Source organism: Poecilia mexicana, unplaced genomic scaffold (genome assembly GCF_051168715.1).
Source record: "Poecilia mexicana isolate PSO_F unplaced genomic scaffold, ASM5116871v1 scaffold_14, whole genome shotgun sequence".
Classification (NCBI taxonomy): Eukaryota; Metazoa; Chordata; class Actinopteri; order Cyprinodontiformes; family Poeciliidae; genus Poecilia; species Poecilia mexicana.
Window position 1 is genome coordinate 21792771 of NW_028263383.1, and position 23366 is coordinate 21816136.

The 23366-nt window shown below is 37.4% G+C and overlaps 1 protein-coding gene and 1 long non-coding RNA gene across 2 annotated transcripts; one reads left to right on the plus strand and one right to left on the minus strand.

Moving 5' to 3' along the window:
- The first annotated feature begins 654 nt into the window (after nt 1-654).
- arl10 (ARF like GTPase 10) lies at nt 655-15003 on the plus strand. The gene is made up of 4 exons (XM_015013281.2): nt 655-926; nt 7330-7513; nt 11516-11691; nt 13579-15003. Exons 1-4 carry the CDS (start codon nt 789-791, stop codon nt 13750-13752), a joined length of 672 nt encoding a protein of 223 aa, XP_014868767.1. The 5' UTR covers nt 655-788; the 3' UTR covers nt 13753-15003.
- A 6429-nt stretch (nt 15004-21432) lies between these two features.
- LOC148155537 (uncharacterized) lies at nt 21433-23366 on the minus strand. The gene is made up of 2 exons (XR_015765284.1): nt 22821-23366; nt 21433-21921 (listed from the first exon to the last, which is right to left on the minus strand). It is a non-coding gene; the product is annotated as an uncharacterized LOC148155537 (long non-coding RNA).

Here is a 23366-nt window from a genome sequence, read left to right on the forward strand (position 1 = left end):
GAATATAGAGTCTTAATATTACAAGAATAAAGTGACAGTTTGACAATAAAATGATAATATTACGAGAATATATAGTCATACGAGAATAAAGTCAAAATAATACAAGTTGTAATAATATGTAAATAAAGTATATTTGGAGAATAAAGTCTCCAAATATACTTATAATATAAATATGACTTACGACTTAATATAGATATTAAGTCGTAATATGACTTAATACCATAGTCTCATACTATTTCTACTTTATTCTCACACTTATTCTCGTAATTTTATTTTCGTAATTTATTTTGTCTGCCATCGTTCTCCGTCGTAATAATGTAATGAAGAAGTATGTGTAATTCCTTTTCATATGTTATTTATTGAATATAAATATTCCTCATATTATTTAACCAAACAGATTTCATTCATAAAAATAATTATATGAAGAATTTGAATTATATTTGTCAGTGAAAGTGAGTGGGATTTAAACTGCGTATAAAATAACAGCAGTTAAATAAACCTTTAATAAATCCAATAAATAAAAACATTAAATTAAGATTCAACGGAAAGAAGGTCTGACTGCTTTAATTCCGCTTTACCCAGAAGACGCTCGCCGTTTCCGAGCCACACTCGAACGCACCAAATTTCCATATTCTTTCACGCGCTTCTCGAAAACAAAAACAGGCGGAGAGAGTGAGTCTGCGCGGTCGCATGTAGTCAGTTTAGGCAACGGAACCTGAAGGAGCAGGAAGCTCCACGAGCAGACTCCCGTCCACCGGTCTTTGGTTCCGGTTCTGCCCACTTCACACATGGTTCTCCTCCGGCATATCTCCATCGCCTTGACCGCCGCCGTGGCCGCCCTGGGATCCGCTCTCTTCATCGCCCTCAACTACTTCTACAAGCGGCGCGTATGGTCCCCGCAGGCGGCGTACTGCACCATCACAGAGGTGAGAGGTTCTGATGTAATTCTTTAGTAATTAAAAGAGAGCTGCTCAAGTTATTTCAGGCGATATTTTTACTAAAAAGAAGAAAAACGCCGCAGAATCCCGATCCCTGAATAATGAAGGTTCCAACTGGAAACAACAAGAATGATAAGAATGATGATCAAGAGGAGGCTTCTGGCAATTACAAAGTGGCAGGCTGTAAGGAAGATGATGATAAATACCTATGATGGTGATTGAAGATAATTTAAATATGATAAATGATAATGAAGGTAACTTTAATGGAGGAGGAAAACAGTGATGATTATGATGACAATGTTAATGAAATGGAGGGAAATGAGTAGAGGACAGAGACAGGGAGTCAAATTGATGGAAAGTTGGGTGAACGGATGGATGGATTGGGAAGACAAATACAGACAGGTGGAAAGTTGGATATGATAGAGGGCTGAAGGAGGATAGAGGGACAGAGTTTTATGGACAAATGCACTGATGGATGAACAATTGGATGAACAGATTGAAGGAGGAATATAAATACAGATGGATACACGGACAACTGGATGGATGGATGGATGGATGGATGGATGGATGGATGGATGGATGGATGGATGGATGGATGGATGGATGGATGGATGGCCATTGGATGGACAATGCATAGATGGGTGGATGTCTAAAATGGATGGACAGTTAGATAGCCAGTTGGATTAGACAAAGGGATGGATGGCATGGTTGGATGTATTCTGGATGGATGTTCCAAGGAATCTTGTTTCTGTCTGTTATGAACAGTTCACATGTTCCTACAGTTTTCCCAAATGAACAGTTCCATGATTGGAATGACAGAGGACACATGTTTCCCTGTCTTCTGAACATGGAGCACATAATGGACAACAACATTAGGGATGCTATTCCCACATTTATTCTCTTTTAATTAACAAAAAAAAAAACTATCTGGAGCTTTAGTAATCGATTTATCAGTTATTTGAACGATTATTTGGACAATTAATCAATTTTTCAGATAATTAATCAGATATAATATTTGACACATTCTGCAGATTTTTTTATGTGACCACTTAAGCTTTTCTCAAACATAATATGTTACAAGATGCAAACAAATTCCTTCTTTTAAATAGGAAAATTAACATGCTATTTGTTCATTGTAAAATACAAAATTAGAAATATATTAAAAGATGCCATTAAACAATTCAATTCCTTTAAATAAGAGAATAAACATTTTATTGACGAAAATGTAATAACATAGCATTCTTTAGTGTATGCTTGATTATTGGTCCATTAATTAATTTCTTTTTTTTTTTATTGATGGATTAATAGTTGGAGAGCAAAAGGTATTTAATAGAAGATTTTGAGGTTTTTTATTACCAAATAAAATAAATTACTTTTTATTTGAACCAAATAAAAAGCTAAAACTGCCACTTCTGAGTAGAACATATTTGTAGACATATAAGTTTTTTTTTCTTCTAATCTCAAATACAAAATGTGTATATTTATTGTACGATTTTAGCTAAATTATAGCCTTGAACATGCCATTCTTCCAACAAATGTCCTTTTTTTGAGTCTGTATGCTACAGTTAACAGTTAATTGATTACTAAAGTAGTTGAGAATTATTTCAACAGTCGATTCATCATGATTAATCGCGTCAGCCCTAAAACAAACATTGTCCCAGTTTCTTTTCATTTGACAGTTTCAGTCCAAGTTTAACTGAGTTTATCTTGTTTTTCCCTGGAACCAGAGAAATGTCAGTCTTCCTTAATGAACTTTGGCATGAATCTAAAATCTATTTGCATTTCTCTAATCTTGTTTCTTCATCTCTGAATGTATCAGTTCATTTTCAGAGGATAATGCTGGCTGGCAGAGACTCCACGTGGAGTTGTGTTTTAGTTCCTGGAGCCAAAATGTTCCAAGGAGACGGAGAACGAACAGACTTGCGGGGTTTAACCCCGCGAGTCTGTTTGATGGCGGTGTGAAATTTGCTAGAAGGATCTATAGACTACACACCCATCATGACCTTAACTTAGATATTAAAATGGAAAAAGTAACTTAAAAAAACTGAATATTCAAGATAACAGCTTGGGCTGTTGACAGAGGACAGGTTGACCCATCTGACTGGACTGCATTTTTCACATTCCTGACTTCTGACCATCTTAGGTGAGTGTTTTTCCATCTGCAGCCACAAACTTCATCATAAACCATCACAAACACCTTCACAAACTCACAAAGAAAAATACTTATCTTGTATGTTCCACCACTTCATAATTATGCACCAGTTATGTAACATGTTTACCACATTAAGTCCTCTTCAAATACTGTAGCGGTTGAGGTTATAACGCAATAAAAGATTCTTATAAGTCCAAGGTGTACTTAGGGCTTCACTTACTGAGGTTAAATGGAATATGCAGACTCATAATTGGGCCATATTCCTAAAAGAACAACACACTCAGAGAGCAGCAATTAAGCAAAAATTGTAAAAAAATAAAATAAAATAAAATCTACATTTTTCATTTAAGATTAAGAAACTCTTCTTTTTCTGTAAATATGTTCTACTCAAGTAGCATAGTTTTAACTTCACCTGGTTCAAATTCTGTAAAAGAGAGAGGAAAAAAATATATGAAGCACCCTTTGCTATCCAAATGGTCAATCCAAAAAATAACCAACAGATCAGCCTTAAAATGTCATGATAAATCAAGCAAGAAGGGCTGAGCTTTTCATGGATTGTTGTATTTATTAGATGCAGATTCATCCTTTACTACAAATGATCAAGCATTCATTGAAAGATCATAATTGCATTTTAGACAGTGAAATGTTTATATTTTATTTATAAAAGGAAATTAATTATTTATTTCCATATTTTAATGCATTTCTAAAATTGTATAAAAAGGCTAAAGTGGTTAAATTAAAAATTTGCAGAGTGTGCCAATTTTTCTATCAAATTCATTGATTTATCGTCAGAATAATCGATTACCAAGTTAATCATTGCATGCTGCCCTGCCTGCTTTTAAAATAAAAATGTTCATACTAATTCCCCTGTACTCTGATTCCCCTAAGTAAAATCAAAAGTCTGGAATTTGCTTTTACATGCTGTTTCCAGGTTTGCATTAGTGTGGAAAAATAAAAATGAGCTTGGAAAAATGGAAAAAGATTTGATTTTCTTGAGAAAGAAACCTAATAACCGCCAGTCCAAATACCTGCAAAGACCCAAGGTGGTTGGAGACCGTCCTTCAGATCAGCACTCTGCTGTAACGATTTTCATGTTTCATCAGCCCTCTACTTCCAAACAACCTGCTCCACTCATGAATAAACTCTGAGTCAATCAATGGATTTTGTGCTGAAAAAGCTTCAGATTATAATCTTAGCTGTTATCTTTCCAGCAGAAAGGTTTGTTCAGCTGAAGCAAAACTTAAAAATAAAACTGCCTCATCAGCATGTTTTCTCATTTTGCAGAAGTCTGAGCGAACTGGGATTTTATAATATATGGTGTGGCAGAACCCATGCAGGCCGTTTAAATGCTTACCATTTCTTCATTCAATTCAGGATTATCAAAATGATTTATATTTGCTGCATGTCAAAAAGATGAGAGATTTATGTATTTAGATGTATTTTAAAGGCAACATGTCCAACACACCGCTTCCTTGTGTGACATGTTTTGGAAATCCTCAACTTCATAACTCTGGTTCATCTTTGGGTTACAATTTCTAGTTACCTGAAGATTAATTTGTTCAGACAATTCAAGAAAAGGATATAAAACCATAAAAATGTCCAAACATCAAAGCGTTCAGAAAGGAGACAAGTGTTTTGGTACGAAATGTGGAAATTCGGTGTGCACTGATATAAAAATTTGGGTAGATATCGACATCTGATATAAATAAGAACTATTACATTTGCTTGAGGTGATTTTTGGTTTTTCCGAAAAATAGTTAATGTGAGAAAGTGGAGAAGGAAACACATTTCTAGAATAAGTTCTGACATATTGAACGCTCCCATTCACTGGCGGCTATGTGCTGTACACAAAACACAAAGACACAAAACTTGAAAAAAGTGTGTCTCTTTGCAGCTATTTTTACATGTACTCACATGTAAAGTTACGGGTGGGGTGTGGCCGTATTTCTGAGCAGGACCTTATTTGGATTTAAAGTGACAAGACGCCCTAACAGCTCATGAAAGAGACTCAAAATAGGTAGAACTGACCAGAAATCTCATTGTATAAGAATGATTTTGTACAAAATATAGTGAACATGTTTAGTATAGACCAGATATCTATCCTAACCTGTTAAAGGAAGCATAATAAGTAATCTTTAAGGACAATGTTTTGGCACAACCATCACAAAGCACTGGTCTCAGTTTTGTTAGAAATTCTACAATTCATCCAGATAAAATTGTGTAAATTTGTAAATTAACCAATGTGTTTCTAATTATTCTTTCATGTAGAAAATATATAAATAAATAATTGCCAAAAAGAGGTCAAAAAAGTTTAATACAATTATGCAAATATTAAGTTTTAGCTAAAACTATTTAATCTGGGATTAAAAGTCGAGCTGGAATAATAAAGTCCATGCAGACACAGGGAAACATCGCTGCAGTGTTGGCGAGATTTCTGCACAGTCAGGGTTTGGAATTTGTCTCCGACTCGACCAGGAATACACAGAGCCAAGCATCGAAAGTTGTTCCCCAGCAGCACTGGGCAGACATTAAACATGCAAACTACCATCCGTGGATGTTAGAACGCTTTATTCTGCAGCAGCTGCAGCCATTTCATTGTGAATTTATTAAAAACATGTACACATTTTAAAGTTATCAAGATTAATCATGCAGCAGCTAAGCGAGGAAATGTTTCTAATGAGAGAGATGATGAGTTTTGGCTCTAAAAGATCTGATATGAATTAGTAATTAACTTTAACTGACAGCTGGAATTAAACCAAAGCTTGTTTGGGTTCCTAAAAAGGAGAGGACTCCTGGTGTCCAGTCAGCACTTTTATTAGTGCAATGCTGGTAAAATATGAGTCTACTCTCCACTGATTCAAACTTCTGATCATTAAAGTGAAATAAAACATCAGAGAGTGTGTAATAGATGCATATTGATGCATAAACGATGATCCTGTCTGATTCAGTTGTCTTTGTTAGGGCTGTGGAGAAAACTAATGCAGTTTGTGAACAAACTCAGCAAAGTTGACAATATAAATATGAACATGGAAGCTGTTATTAACATTGTTATTGACAATTATACACCAATATAGAGGTTATGGTTAGACAGTTGATGTTCTGTGTCCAGTTCTTAGAACATTGGTTTTATAAAATTATTCACACCACTGAATACCGTGAATCCGTGGTATTCACAGGTGTTGGGAACTCAGACCATAAAACTCATGAGGAAAAAAATCTGTGAATACTTGAGTTTCAGTCTAAATGCTTAGGACTGCCTATTATTATTATTATTATTATTATTGTAAAGAATTTAGATCAAAGCAAATCCAAGTGTTGGCGCGACTGAGAATGTGTCAACACTTCTAGGTTGATTTTCCAATGACCCGTCCGTCCATCCGTCTGTCCATTGTTGAAGAAGATTTTAGGTTATAATATTTCTTAAGAAAACTCTCTGGCTCAATCTTCTTCGATCCCAGGTTCTCCCGGCGGGCCGCGTGTAGCCACACAGAAAACAACAATGAGTGCAGACGTCACAGAATTACAGAGTTTAATCCAATTAGAAGACAACGCATAAAATTACAACAGAAACTGCAGAACAATAGAGACATATATTAATTTACCTGAGACAAATGGAAAAGAAGAAGGAAGAAAGAAAGGAAAGCAAAGACTTCTTTGGAGAACTGCATCCATCCATCCATTCATCCATCCGTCCGTACATCCATCCATTCGTCCATCTGTCATCCATCCATCCGTCCATCATCCATCTATCCACCCATTCATCCATCCATCCATCCATCATCCATCCATCCATCCACCTATCCACCCATTCATCCATCCTTTCGTCCATCTATCAGCCATTCATCCATCCATCCATCCATGCGTCCATCCATCCATCCATCCATCCATCCATCCATCCATCCATCCATCCATCCATCCATCCATCCATCCATCCACCTATCCACCCATTCATCCATCCATTCGTCCATCTATCATCCATCCATCCATCCATCCATCCATCCACCTATCCACCCATTCATCCATCCATTCGTCCATCTATCATCCATCCATCCATCCATCCATCCATCCATCCATCCATGCGCCCATCTGTCCATCTTCCATCCATCCCTCGCCATGATTTGGAAAGCCTAACATTCATATTCAAACACTAAAATGTTAATTTCATCTTTTCCCACCATAAATCCCCCTGCTTGGGGACTAATGAACGTGTTTAATCTGATTTCTCTGACTCCACCCCAGGAGGAAGAGGAGCGCGAGAAGCGGCAGATTCTGGTTCTGGGCCTGGATGGAGCGGGGAAGAGCAGCATGCTGCAGGGTTTGACTCCCGGGGAGTCGGCGGCCAAAAGGGGCCGATGTCGGCCCACCCGCGGCTTCAACTTCATGAGCTTGGACGCCCCCAGCTGTCAGCTTGACTTTCTGGAGAGTAGGTCTCCTTTCATTCCGTTCTCTGTGGATTTCTGTTTTAAGATCATGAAAGGCAGAAAATACCCCTAGGTTCTGAACAGCGGGGGCCTTTATTTGATCAACGACTAAAACAGCCCCAGTTAGGCTGCGTCTGATTCTCAAACAGCATTTTAAAGCCTGAAAAATGTAGCTGTACTGAAAGGCAGCAGAAATAAAATAATGACTCCATTCAGTAATGATGGGAGCGTGAAATCCTGAGGCCTGAGATTGAGTTTGAGGAGTGCGTCATGCTCTGCGACTGATTTATTTATGATCTGAACATCTAATCGGTTTCTCATCTCAGTGAGAGAAGCCCAAGCCGCCACCCACTCAGAGCGCTTCAGAGCCTAAGCGGCAAATGTCAGAGCATTGTGCCTGACGCCGATGCAGAGGCAGGTTGGGAGGTAGTTCATCTCGGAGGGAATCCTGCAACTTGAATGGACGTTATCACCTTCAAACAAAAACTTAAATATGAATTAATTTAATTAAATCAATAAAGTAAGAACTGGATTGTAGATTCAAAACTTTGAATGGTTTTGCGTGATAAAGAGGGCATGTTATGCAAAAGCCAGATTTGCATGTTTTTGTTCTTCCATTTGGGTTTCTACTGCTTCTAAAAACAAAACAATCTCTTAAAAAACCATCCAGCCTTTTGACAATAACTTTATTTGTTTTGGTATCTGGACAATTAGCCTTTTCAAAAATCTCCGTAATGTAAAATCACCACTCACCAGACACCTTGCCATTATCTACCAACCCCAGCAAAACCCTGTGCTGTTACCTGGTGACCCAAGTGGAGCTCCAGCACATTTGGTCGGCTGGTTTTACCACTGCATGTGCTGCACAATGGCTCCTGAAAGACAAGAGTTTTATTGTTGACTTCCCATCCAGAAACCACTTGCTGCATTCTTGTTGGTTGTGCAGGAGACTCTGCTAATGCTTTTCAAAGTTGTACAGTTGTATAATTATGCGTCTGTTTTCAGCCATTTTCATTTGCGAGTGTAATAAACATTGAGTTGGGGGGGCGTGGTCTGGCAGCAGCTTATTTGGATTTAAAGTGACAGAGCCCTAAAGCAGCTCATTCTGAAAGGACCTCAAAATAGGCAAAACTCATTATGTAAAAATTATTTTGTGCAAAAAAAATATGAATATGTTTTGTCTGGCCTGTAGATGTGGCCTAACCTGTTGAAGATGCAACAAATAATATAATTCCTTTATAAATAAGAAAATAAGCTTCTTATTACCTAAAATGAAGAAACAGCATTTAGTGACAGTCATTTATAGCACAGGATGTGCAGCTAAAACAGTGTAGATCTAATGGATTAACCAATTAATTATTTGATAGCAAAAGGTGCTTAATGGATGACTTTTTTTTTTTTTTTTACAGAATTGGAACTGGGAGACACTACAAGTAGAAAATACCAAAGACAGACAATATTTTTCACTTTAAATGCAAAATGTTTAAATTTCTACAATTTTGGTGTAATTACTGCTCTGAATATGTTGTTTTTTCAGCAAATTGGCTTTTTTACTCCGTATGCTCCAGTTAATGATTAATCAATTACTACGTTATTTATTTATTATTTTAATAATCACAATTAATCATTTCAGCCCTAGTTCAATCACCATTTTGGCTAAAATCTTAACTCAGCATTTTTGGTTTAGGTTTACTGATGCTTAAAGGACGAGTACAGATTTAAAACTCATGAAACGTGACGAATAATGAATGAGAGTTGGCGTCCTTCAATGAGTCAAACGTGCAAACCGCGCCCAGATAACAGCTTACAATATGCAACAGACTGGAAACATCTTAGAGGAAGCAAACTCAGATACAAGGAATGTGCCAAAGTTCAGATTAGATGAACTTTAGATCCAATTCCAGGCATAAAGTCAGAGCGGGGAGTTCCTGTAAACATCCAAACAGACTCGTAATAATCCGTGCATTTTCCACCTAGCGCTTGTTCTGCAGTGAAGCACTGGCTGCCAAAGCCCACACAAGAAACAACCAGCAGGAACAAGCTGAACTTCTGCAGCCTAGGCAGACGCTAACCACCTCCCTGGGTGATTACAAGGCTTGCCAAGCTGCTGCAGAGACCTTCATCATCACAAACACTCCCACCTCCTTCACAGTCATATGCTGCATGTTGCACGTGTGGGTGTGCATCCTAATGAGAGCGCCCAGCTGAGGGGTGCATCTAGACTCCACATCGCCTCTGGTTAGCAGGTATTTATGGCTGCCAGATCACATCAGCCTGAGGTACATCACTGCCCCGGTCTCCTAGCAACTTCATCTAATTGATGCTCGCCAGTGGGAACCAAAAGTCATGGCTGGCAGCATGTGAGGAGAGATTGGTTTGACTGCCGAGCGCCTGCAGACATCAGAGCTTCCAGTTTATGTGAAACTTTGCTTCGCTTGAATCTGAATCTGTGACGTTGTGATGTGTGCGGAGTGCTGCAGCATGCAGCGGCGGTTTGACCAGCTGGAGTCAGTTCATACCAAAGCTAACAGTGCCAGACTTTAGAAAGTGTAAGGGTGTGTGGGGCCCCCAAAGATTGTTCTTTTCTTTATTTTTCTAATGAATATGTCTTTTGTAGGGCCCTAGAAAAGATATATACCGATAAGTATTATGTAAAATTGACTTTTCAGAGATTTACATCATGCTATAAAGTTATTCCTTCATCAAAAACACACCTGGAGTGTTGCTTTAATTCTTTCATGCATGTTTGAGAAATCCTTTAATCTCCATGGCAACTATTCAGCTGTGTAAAATGCCTGGGTGGAGCTAATTTCACCTTCAAGGTGCAGCTCCTCATCAGAGCTACAATTTCTAAGCTTCCAAGCTTCTGCATCACTGAATTCCCCTCCCCTGCGATACTCAGCCCCTTCAAATTAGCCAGCAGCATTTAGCTAACACCTGGTGGAACTGAGCATTTGCTGAGCTCATTATGAGCTGCTTCTCAGTGAAATGGTGGTAGAGACTTTCTTAAAGGGTTAATAGAAGAGAGCTGTTGGGGTGTCTTTTTAAATGAATTTAAGACTTTAAGGATGTGCTGTTTAAAAAATGATGGATGACTGGGCTCTGTTTATGTAAACAGATTCAACAAGGATGCACAGGAATAAATGACAGGTGTACCCAATTAAACCCAGCAGTTTCTTCTGGAAAGGAGAAGAAAAAAGTCAATCAAGCGTGGAACATTAAAGTCTTAAGGCCAATCTTCTATAGGAAAACAACATATTACATAAAGACAGAGGAATGAAGCTGTTAGATTTCCCTCCAAATCTTCATCTACAAATCAATTTCCCATGAGGATGCTGCCTCCGCTCGTTTCCTCCTTTATTGAAAATCGGATCTCATTCTTCTTACAACGAAAATGGAATAAATCTGTGGCCAATTTGTTTATAGGAGCTTATCAAATTCTGCTTGTCAAACTGACTATTTATTTATTAAAGTGGGACCTGGAGTGGTAAAGGATGTTGACAGAAACTGCAGAGGAAAAGCCCTGGAGGAATGGGATGAAAGAGGCAGCAGAAATATCCTCTCTCAATGGAGCATTTTTTTTTGTCACTTACATGTTTCAGATTATCAAACTAATTCATTTTTGACAAAGATAAACAGAGCAAATAGAAAAAGTAGGTTTTAAATCATGGTTTAATTTATTAGAGAGAAAAAAAAGAAAAGTAATTATCCCCTAAAACTAATGGTTGAACCATCTTTAACAGCAACAACTGTTGGCATTAGCTATTTAATTATTGTACAGTTATTCTGGCCCACTGCTGTTTGACATATTTTGAGACTCAGTGACGTTCATCAATCTTATTTGAGTCCATACTTTGACCATGCCACTTAAACCTTCTTTTTCTTTATTTTTCATGGTTTTATGAGACAAAGACGTGCTTGGAGTCTGATTAACTGACTGGATTCGCCAGACTTGTAGAACTGAGAGTCATCAGCATAATGTTGAAAAGGTTTCTTCTCTGCAGTTGGTGGGGGAGAGGACCTCCGGCGATACTGGGGGGACTACCTGAGACGGACCCATATTCTAGTCTATGTGGTGGACTCGTCGGACAGGAGCCGCCTCCCATTGGCTAAGACTGAACTGCACCGCCTCCTGAGGGTGGAGCCACAGCTGCCTGTTGTTGTCTTGGGAAACAAGCAGGTAAACTACAAGATTGTTTTCAAGTGGAACAACAATGTTGGTGGTGAACACTTAGGGCCAGTCCGCATGGAGACAGTTTTAGGTATATCAGCGAAAGTTCTTTTGTGCATTCACGTGGATTTGTTATCTTGGGAAACCAGAAATGATCATTTTTGAAACAGGTTTCAAAGTGAATACATTTCAGAACACTGGTCTCATGCTCTGTGTGACGGCACATCTTTTCTTTTATTAATCGATGACGTTTTCCATCTATCCCTCTTGTTTGTGCCTCTCTCAAACAAACCAGACGCTGTTCATTCTGTGGTTTTTGTGTTGTTCTCTGGCAGTGTTACAGCACCACCAATGGCCTGGAATACATACTACAACATTTTCTGTGGCGCTGCATCCTGTCATGTTGACCATGTTGATGCAGTTTTTTTCTTATTCATTTACAAAAATATACCGTGCTTGTCTGTATGTACAGGGCCTTGGGCCTTGTCTACGTGGAAACATTTTTTCTAAAATAGGTCGTCAGTTTTAGAGACATCTGCGTTCACATGTGACCATTTCCAGAAATGTTTCAATCCACACTGAAACACTGAAAACGACCCAAAGTGAATCTATTGGGTTTCTCTTTGGCACATGGTAATGTTTAAAAAAAAAGTGAAGAAATCAGGACTAGACAGAGTGAATTTTGTCATTTTCCTTTTTTGGGGGGATGAGGTACCCATAAGGGCAGAACTTCGACTTGGCAAGAAATGTAATGTTTTTTATTGTTGATTCAATGTTGCACGACTCTGTGTTTTTGTGTTTAATGATGTAAAGCACTTTGAAATGCCTTGCTGCTGAAATGTGCTATACATATACAATTTGACTGACTGACTGACTGACTGACTGATTGATTGATTGATTGATTGATAAAAGGGCGGCAATTAATAACACATGAAGTTAAAAGATGTATATAACATTAATATAGTAGGTGAATGTAATTTTCTCTTTAGCTGTCCTGCAGAAATAATTCAACTCCTGAAATAAACATGCCTACACTTCCTCCTCCACTCATATTTCTTCACTCCGTGCTCCACTTCTGGAATTATGCATGACTCCTGGAGAGAGGAAGGAATATTTATCACATCTAACATCGGAGCAGTGTAGCTTTCATCCTCTCGTTGCTGTGGACTGACAGTATAATGAGCTTAAAATGAATTCAACTCAAACTGCACAATGATCCGTAATGATGCACAGTAGCTGAAGCTCAGGCAGAATGTGGTGTTTAACATTTTCTAAAGCTCTACAGGTGAGTTTAACACACTGTTCCTTCTCTGCTTTCATCTGGAAAATTAATGAGGTGAATCAAATCAAACAGAATATTTACTCAAGACTTATGAAATCTGTACGATATTATTTTTTTAGTTAGAGCATTATGGTAAGGTTGGGAATTGCACATCAAAATACACAATGGAACTGTTGAATCATTTAAATCAAAAACAGCTAAATAAAGCATTCCACAGACGGTTATACAGGTCGTCCCCCAAAACACATATTTTGTTGAATTTTCAAATTCTTCAATCCAATTACATTATATATAAGTTTAAAATGCTTTAAACAGTAGGCTAATGTCCTTGTTTTTCATTTGATAGTTATGCTAGTTGGTAAAACTAAAGTCTCAAATTGTATTCATAGTTTCAACACTAGAAGATTCAAAATCAGTTCATTAATATTAAAGTAATATTAAAAAACGTTGAAGTTGCTTATATGAAGTTAGTGTATTTAAGGTCAACTTACCTTTTTTAAAATTAATTTAAGACATTTTAAAAGCCTTATTTTTGAATACATACATTTACAACTTTTTAAGGATGCATGGGCACCTTGTTTTAAAAATGCACTTTTCATGTTCCATTGCCACAGGATAAACTGAACGCCTTGAGTGTGGCAGAACTACATGAAGCCTTGTCTCTGGACGTCGTGACTGATGACAGGAAGCTGTTCCTACTCGCTGCCCAGCTGGACTCCGAGGAAGCCAAGAGGAAGGCCTGCCAAGGTCTGGACACCGTCCAGGATCTCATCCTACAGCTCGTCTGATCTCGCATGGAAACGGGCTGACTGAGCCAGAAATAGAGCCTATAAGAACATGGTTCACCCCTTTTCCTGTTTGGTGAGAGGTCTGCGCTAGACGAGGAGGTGACAGACGGAAAATCCTCCACCGCCATGGAGCTTTCATACAAACAGGAGAGGAAGAGGAGGAACACAAAATGTGGAATAGGAGGATGAAGTTTTGATGAAATCAGGTCAAACTGTCCCAGGTTTACTAAAGCTAAGTCATTTTTAACCAAGACATTGTAACATTTCATCTGAAGCTGCGCACATATTTTTTGTTGGTTTCTTGTAAATGTTTTTATGCACAGAGAAGAGATTAAAATGTTAATTCTCCTATAGATTAACGAATAACACAAGCTCTATGAAATGATTTCCTAATGGGATAATTACTGATTCCTGTGTTGATATTTTATTGATGGAGATTAAAAATGGAGCCCTATGACACTTTATATAACAGCCTTACTGTAGCTGTATAAAGATAGTTTGCTGTTGGCGATTGTATTTAAGGGGAAACTAAATGTATTTCCAGTGACTTTTATCTGTTTGTATTACATAATATTCTTAACTTTGTAATTTCCCAGCATTAGTTAGCCTGGTAAATATGCAAAGATATTACAAACAGAACTAAATCACAAATTTAGTAGAAGGTCAAGAGGTGTTTGATAAAAAGTTCCTGAATATTCATTTTAGCATATGTTTGCCTTTTACCTGAGAGCTTTTGAAAATGAACCAGATGCCCACTTTGGTTTATTATGGAATATTATTACACTCTATAGGGATATAACAATTATCTTTAAACACTGTTTTAAACTCGAAATTATTGATTTATCATTTTACTGGAGTTTTGACACCACTTCTGTTTGTACAAGTTTTTGTTTTGTTTTTGTTTTTTTACAATTTTTTTCTTTTTACCAAGTTATGCTTAAAATAACAATGAATATAAAAAAATTATAATGAAGACAATCAGTAATAATTTGTCTAATTTCCAGTCTTTTCTGCAACAGAGACATTCTCTTTCACACAATTGAGGTTGAATTGGTATCTTAGGTAAAGTGTTGCTGTAACTTTAATCTGACATCTAAAATGTTATTTGTAGCTAAAAAAGGATTTTATATTTGTGTTTCTTTTCCTTACATTTTTTGTCCTACATGTTGTGCTGATTACATGTTTAAGTCTAAAGAAATTTGATTGTATCCTAGTTTCAAATTGAACTTAAATAAACTTATGTGAATCTTTTCTTTTCTGTTGATTGGGGCTGTGTAAATAAAATAGTTTGAATGGCTTAAAATCATTTCTCCAGTAAAGACAAACAAAAATAAGCCATTTTAAATCTTTAGGAAACCGTCAAAAAATGTCTCAAAAAAGGACTAAGGCAGGATTAGATTAAATGAGTTGCTATTAAATTGTCCTTGAAAGATGATCAGAAACACGTCAGGAAATTTAGCAATAATTCCATTACTTCCCACATGATCAGAATAGAACAGAGGAAGCAATCAAACATATCTAAGTGACAAGAAAATCAATCCATGTACACAAATTTTTAAACTGAATTTTTCTTTTCCCTAATAAGAGAATTTATTTTTCTTTAAAGGAAAATCCTGAACACATAATACAAATCATCTTTTTCCCTTCAGTTTTGTTGCTGTAAAATATTTATAAAAGCAGAAAAAAACAGGGTTGAGATTAGGTCCATGTGGAACATTGTTTAGTTAGCTTAAATTATTGATTTTAAACACTTATGAGTTTTATCAATGGTGGACACATCCGACCCACTAACATTGTTTATGTAACACTTAGCTAACAGGATAAACATAAAACTATTTTTAATACTATTTTTATTCATTTATGACTGTTGAATGGCTTTACCTCTTTAAAATTATGGCCAAATATTTGGTGATTGGTACTCATTGATTTTTACTTAGTGTCTGAGGAATAATACATCCAAATCAAGTTACTTGACAATAATAAAACCTGATTAAAGAGTTGTGGTATAAATTGGTAAAATGTATTTCAATTAAATGATTAAAAACAAAATTCATCTACTGTAGCCAACACAGAGTCTGAATTAGAGTCTGAATTAAGAGGGTAATTATTTAAACGTGAAAAGTCTCTACTCTTAAAACAGGAATGGCAACATCTGCAGTAGTTCTATAAGAAAATATGTCTGTTTCCCATCAATCAGTACAACATGAAATTATCCAGCCAAGTAAGCATCTGAGCATGAGAGACCAGAGAACAACTCAGAAAGTTTGGTTGCATAAGGATATACAAGCCGCAGCAGGCAGCACGTTATCTTGTGAAGTAGCTGGAAAACAACTTGTCTTCCGTCTGCTGACAGACCAGATCAATGCAAACACGAGTCGATAAACCTATAGGCCAACATACCAGGCTTGGGGCAAAGTTCACCAACCGGTCGAGCAGAAAGTGCTCTCTTAGACAAATGTCAGTGTTTTTAGTGGTGAGAGGGAAAAACGTGACACAGTCGGGACAAGAGTTCATAATCAAACAAAACCCTCCAGCTTGTACAGCTGTTATATCAGAGGGATTTCTGTGGATGACTCGTAATATTACAGACATCCAAGGAGCTCTAGAGTTCGTAAGATAATCACAAAAGTATTTTCCTTCAGGATCAGAACTGGAAATTCCTTGATATTTGCACCTCTATGTGAATTTTGTCTCTGACTGTTCATCAGGGGAGCATTTAACATCTTAAAGCATCAAAGCTTTAAAAACGCAATTTCTGATTTTTGAACAAACAAGTTAAAATCTTAGTTCCTGAAAATCTGCATAACTTAGGTCTCCAACTAACTATTTTAGGAATCAATCATTCTGGTGACTAAGTAAGGAATTTTTTAAAACAATATGACAAATACATAAAAATACAAACAAATTGTTTTTTTCAAATAATAAGCTTTAATTTCCTAAAATGCAATAGTGTAGCATTCCTTTAGTGAATGCTTAATTTGTTGCAAAGGATCAATCTTCAGCTAAAAATACTTTTAGACATCACATGTTAAAAGCTCAGCCATTTCTGTTAGATTTAATAATACAGTGTTGGGCTGATCTTTAATAATATGATAGCAGAAGGTGCTTTAAAGATTACAGAAGTTGAACAAGGTGAAGCTAAATTATGCACTTAAGGAATTCTGGGTAGATCATATTTACAGATAAAGAAGTAAAATATATTTTTTGTACAGTTTTGGCCTAATTACAGCTCAGACTACACCGTTCATTTAGCAAATGGCTTTTTTTGAGTCTGTATTCCAGTTAATGTCTAATCGATTACTAAATTAGTTGACGATTATTTTAATAATTGATTATGAATAAATAGTTTCAGCCATAATGTTCTGTATTAATAATAGGATGAAGAAGACATGGGTTCATTAACGGTAGACTAACAGCTTTCAGTCCTATAGAGAATTTTAGGCTGCATTCACACCAGCCCTGTTGTCATTTAATGGGGTATATGCCACGGACTTCCCTTTTAGCACTTCTGCATTTTTTTGCCACATAGAATGCTTCCGGTGCACAGGCAACAGTGTGTTTTCGTCAGTGGTGGAGAAAGTACTCAAAAAATGTACTTAAGTAAAAGTACAAATACACAGGCAAAAATGTACTCAAGTAAAAGTCAAAGTACCACATTAACATTTTACTTAAGTAAAAGTAAAAAAGTACTGCTTTTAAAAATACTTAAGTATTAAAAGTAAAAGTACTTGCTGAATACATACCCTAATCGCTAATATCATTAAGTGTGCCGATAGTATTTAATTTGAATACATCATAAATGTGCCATTTTAATAAACAATGTCACAGATTAAACATGTTCTTATTGTGTTTATTCTCTGTAAGAGTTTAGACTTAGATATGTGATTCTATGCATCATAATTTCAGGGATGGAAACATCTTGTTTCCTGTCCTAACATAGCATGAACTTCATTAGTGACATTTATTTAGAAAGAAATCCAACTGAAAGGGGATGGAACGAAGGTGTGGGGGGGAAGACATGCAACCAAGGAGCCACGTAGCAGAGTTGTAGTCAAGACCACCGAACCTGAGACCAAGACCAGCGCCCTGCACTACATGACACAATAAAATGAAGTGCACCTAACAAAATTGGTTCTCAGATTGATCTGAAAGATCCACATTTCCATAAAAACACCTAGATATTAAATACTTAGAGCTGAAATATATTTAACCAGTATCAATTAAAACTCATTTCATTCTGTTTTGCTGTCATCGCTGTGCTACAATCCGCAGAGGTCTCCTGCTATCCCTATAAAAATAACGCCCTGGACGGTTGCCCATACTGCCCATGTCAGAAACCACAACTGTCTGCACCATTAAACCATGAAACATAGCAATTAACGGTAAACAACACTATGAACACATACATACATTGCAGTGTACACAAGAACAAAGAACGGCTCTCAGTGAGGCTTCAGTCCCATCATCCTTAGTAAAGATCCGTCCAGAAGAATCGGATCGTTCCTGAATGTCATATCACTATATTGCCCTTTGGTCATAGTGTTGTCCCATATAAGCGACACCTCAGTCAACACCTCCACACAATAATTCAGTGCATGAGTGACAACTTTTTTTCATCACAGATACAGCAGCTGTACAGATACTGTCTCTGTACAGCTAGCTTTGCTAGCATCACTTTTCTTTAAGCTTTCCTTCCAAGTGACGCTAAAAGTTGGACAAAGTCCCCACCGTCTGTGAAAGCGAAGCGCTGCTGGTTTTACATGTCGCCATATCTTATGATTATTATCGATTAGACAGACATCTTCTCCCGCTCAGAGGAAACCACTGCGCATGTCTGGAGCTCCGTGTGCGAGTAAAGGTGGAGGCGATGGGTGACAACAGACACTAAGCCCCCCAAAATATAATAAGGATTTTATTTATGAGCTTGCTGGCTTCCTCACACATCTTTCTATGATCTCACCAAATGTAATAGTTATTAGGGATTTTAACATTCATATTGATAATCAAGAGTCTCCACTTTCCAAAGACTTCATATCGTGCTTGGACAGCTTTGGACTTCAGCAATACACAACTTTTTCCACGCATACTAAAGGACATATATTGGATTTAATCTGCTGCTCAGGGGTTACACCCACTGACTGTAAAGCTGATTCCCTGCCATTCTCAGATCATTTCTTTTTATCATTTGGAGCTAATATTTCACTTTCAAAATCTAACCCCCCACGTGACATAACCTTCCGTAAAATTAAGGACATTGACCTGGATAATTTATCACATTGTATTAATAGACTACCTACTGCTGATCATTTTTCTTCCACAGATGAACTATTGGCTCACTACAACAAAAGTCTTCACAGTGTCCTGAACAATCTTGCTCCACTTAAAACCAGATCTGTCTCTTTTACTCATACTGCACCTTGGTTTAATTCCACTCTTCGACACTTAAAAACAAAAGGACGTCGCCTTGAAAGACTGTACTGAAAAACTGGTCTCATTGTTCACAAAGACATGTTTTCCAGTCACATTCTTCTATACAAAGATGCAATTTCTTCAGCCAAATCAACATATTATTCCACGTTAATCAGTTCTAACAAGGACAACTCCAAAACTTTATTTTCTGTACTTGCAAACATTACCAAACCATTAGATTCCCTTCCTCCCCACCTGTATACCTCTGATTTTTGTAATACTTTGATATCATTTTTTACTTCTAAGATAGAAATTATCCATCAGGAACATATACCCAGTCTTGCCTTAACATCATCTGTCCCAGTTTCAGTTGTTCCTACTAATTCATTCTCGGTCTTTAGCCTCCCTTCTGTTGCTGATGTCACCAAATTAATTCAAAAATCTAACTCTTCAACCTGCCATCTAGATCCTCTTCCCACTGTTCTTGTTAAAGCCACCCTCCCCGCTCTGTCCCCTCTCATCACTAACATTCTGCATTCTTCCCTTACTACTGCTGTTGTTCCCTTGGCTCTCAAAACTGCAGCAATAACCCCAATACTTAAGAAATCTGGTTTAGATCCCAATGAACTCAATAATTTTCGCCCTATCTCACATCTTCCACTTATTTCAAAAATTCTAGAAAAGACAGTTGCTGCTCAGCTCCATTCTCATCTTTCCAGCAATAATCTATATGAACAATTCCAATCTGGCTTCCGTCCACTCCACAGTACAGAAAACAGCGCTTCTTAAAATTACAAATGATCTCCTTCTTGCTGCTGACTCTGGTTTATTATCCATACTCCTTCTCCTTGATCTGACTGCGGCTTTTGATACAATTTTACATAACATCCTTATTGAAAGATTATCCTCTCTTGGTATTGTAAATACACCTCTCAACTGGTTTCATTCATATCTCTCAGGTCGCTCTCAGTTTGTTCAGTTAAAATCATTTACCTCTCCCGTCTCTCCAGGTGTACCCCAGGGCTCTGTCCTGGGACCCTTGTTGTTTATTATTTACCTCCTCCCCCTTGGTAATATTTTTCGCAAACATAACATCCAGTTTCACTGCTATGCAGATGACACCCAACTCTATGTTTCAACCAAACCTAGTTCCAAGCTTCCATTTTCCTCCCTCACTGATTGTCTTCTTGAAATAAAACAATGGTTTACTCTTAACTTCCTCAAATTAAATTCCAGTAAAACTAAACTTCTCTTAATTGGTACTAATTCAATACTAAGTAAACTTGATAATTTCTCCATTTCAGTTGATAACTCCTCAATTTTTCCCTCCCCTCAGGTTAAGAGTCTGGGTGTCATCCTTGATAGCACCCTCTCTTTTGCCTCCCATGTGAATAATATCACTCGATCAGCTTATTCTCATCTCCGAAATATTCGCCATCTCCGTCCTTCTCTCTCTCCGCACTCCACTGCTGTTCTGGTCCATAGTTTGGTCACATCTCGTTTAGACTATTGTAATTCTCTACTTTTTGGTTTGCCACAGAAAACTCTGCATAAATTACAATTGGTTCAAAATTCAGCTGCTCGTATCATTACACAGACCCCCTTAATTCATCACATCACACCTATTTTACAACAGCTCCATTGGCTTCCAATCACATATCGCATCAACTATAAAATACTTCTTCTAACTTTTAAAGTAGTTTACAACCTCATACCTCCATATCTCTCAGACCTCCTTCACATTGCCACACCCACCCGTCTCCTCAGATCCTCTTCTTCTATCCATCTCTCCGTTCCCCCTGCTCGTCTTGTCACTATGGGGAGCAGAGCATTCAGCCGCTCTGCTCCCAAACTCTGGAACTCACTCCCACCTGATCTCCATAACATCGAGTCTTTGCAATATTTTAAGTACAAACTCAAAACCCACTTGTTTGAGCTAGCATACAGCCTTTAGTTATCTTTGTACTGTCTTATAAATCTTGTTTTTTTTGTTTTTATTACCGGTATGTATTTTATAATCTGCTTGCTTTTATGTCAAGGTGACCTTGGGTGTCCAGAAAGGCGCCTACAAATAAAATGCATTATTATTTATTATCTGCTGTAACTACAGGTAACATAAAGGTCAAAAAGCCAGAATACATTACTGATTTTAAAACCACAATTAGGCCATTTGAATCAAGACATGTTAAGTTTTAAAACTAGCTTATTTTAAATTTATTTTCTCAACAGTTGTCAGATAGTCATACGCTTAGCTCAGACCTGTATACGCAGTCATTACCATATGATTTTATTTAATCAGCAACATAGAATCATGGCGTAAATCATCATACACTTTGTTATTAACAGCTGTATGGCATCCTGACTTAGCGGTTAAGTAGGTTAATGAGTTTTACACGGGCGTGTGTTGTAGTTGACTGCAGCTGCAGCCAGACCCTGCTTTAAATACACTTTGAAACCACGACTACACATGTGTATCTATCTAGTTATCATATTATATCATATTATAAACAATTAAATTACTTATTTTCGTCATAACTTGTTGCGTATGCTGAACTGACAACTCCACTGACAGTCAGACTTCTTGGTGCGCATGTGCGGGCATGCGTACTGGCTGCATGTCTGTTATCCTGACAGCGTATGGCTATCTGATAGAACACCGGCAGACCATGGACTGATGGTTGCCGTCAGCTGGTCAGCTGGTCCAGGTGATTGGATCCAATCATGGCTCAGAAACACATCACGAAGTGTTGCGAAGCAAACCTGAAAAATTAAAAACAAAAAAATTAATAAGTGTTCAGCTACACAATGTAATCAAAACTAATAAATCCTCAGCTCTTTTTGAAAGTTTTGCTTGAAAATAAATTGACAATATCAGGAAATTAAATGTTTAAGTGAAAGTTCTGGTATCACAAAGAAACTGCAAAAAATGTTTCAGAGATGTAACAACACTGAAGTTACTGAATAAGAGTGAACTGAAATATTTACTACTTAGAAAATGCATGTTAAAATCTGAATACTCTTTTGAAAGTGTGCAGCTGAAATTAATTTAAACTACTAGTAGGCATAGCACAGGGTTTGCTCATTACCAACAGTAATACAAAAAATTCTGCATATAAGAGGCATTAGTTTATAAAAGGCTAGGCAAACCTAAATTTACCATTTTACAAACAAAAAGCTGCGGGAGGATGTAACTTTACAACCTCATTTTGTAAGCAGTCTCAGAGGAAAAAAGAAAAGAGAAATTACGTTTGTATAACGCAATAACAGATTATAGCAGCCAAGTGGCAAAATTCACTCCAACGTGGATTATAATTATGACACAGCAAAAGTAGATGCCATATCTTTGGGATTCGGGAAATACGTGATTTCGACCATTTGTACCACCTGTTCTGTGGATTTTTCATGTGGATCGGTGAAACTTAAACGGCTGTAAAGCGAAGGTTTTGGACCTTAATCTGACTGACTACTTGTGTGGTTTGGATCGAGCTGAAACGTTGCTGCCCTTGGTTGTTCTTAAATTATCGTGCTCAGTATCAGAGGGGCGCTCCGACTGCATGTTAAATGTATTTTATATAATTGTCATATAAACAAAAGGAGCTGCCTAAAAATAATTTCATACTTCGTATAACACAAACACATCAACACACGTATTGACTTACCTTGTGCCGAATCGCTGCCGCTGTTCTGAGCCTGTTCCCGTAGCAGTGGATTTCCTCTGGTATTATTTTCCTCCAACAAATTATTCCAGTGAACGAACCACGTTCAGCTCCCTTTTAACCTCCGTCTTCCCATTTCTGACGCTGGATCTTCAATATCCTCAAGCTTTGAAATATCAGGCAGCTGTAGTGGCTAAGTTTTGGCTACAGTCCGCTGTTGCCTTGATATCAACAGAAAAATGAAAAAAAACTAAGCACTGGATGGTATCGGCTAATTACTGGACACAACGGCACACCACAAAACTCGATTGTTGTACCAGTAGCTCGCAGATATTTTAACTTTTGCGTCTTGTTCATGTTACAGATCTTGCAGCTTTGGCTAAAACAATAGCAGCAAGCAGGACCCGGAACCAATCTATGTGGCATAAATTTAAACAGAAATACATCACCACCTCTCGTGGCATACACCCCATGGACCTTACCACAGGGTCCGCGTTTCATTGGCTAATGCCCATTTGACGTCACTGCGCAGCTACCACGTGCTTGACC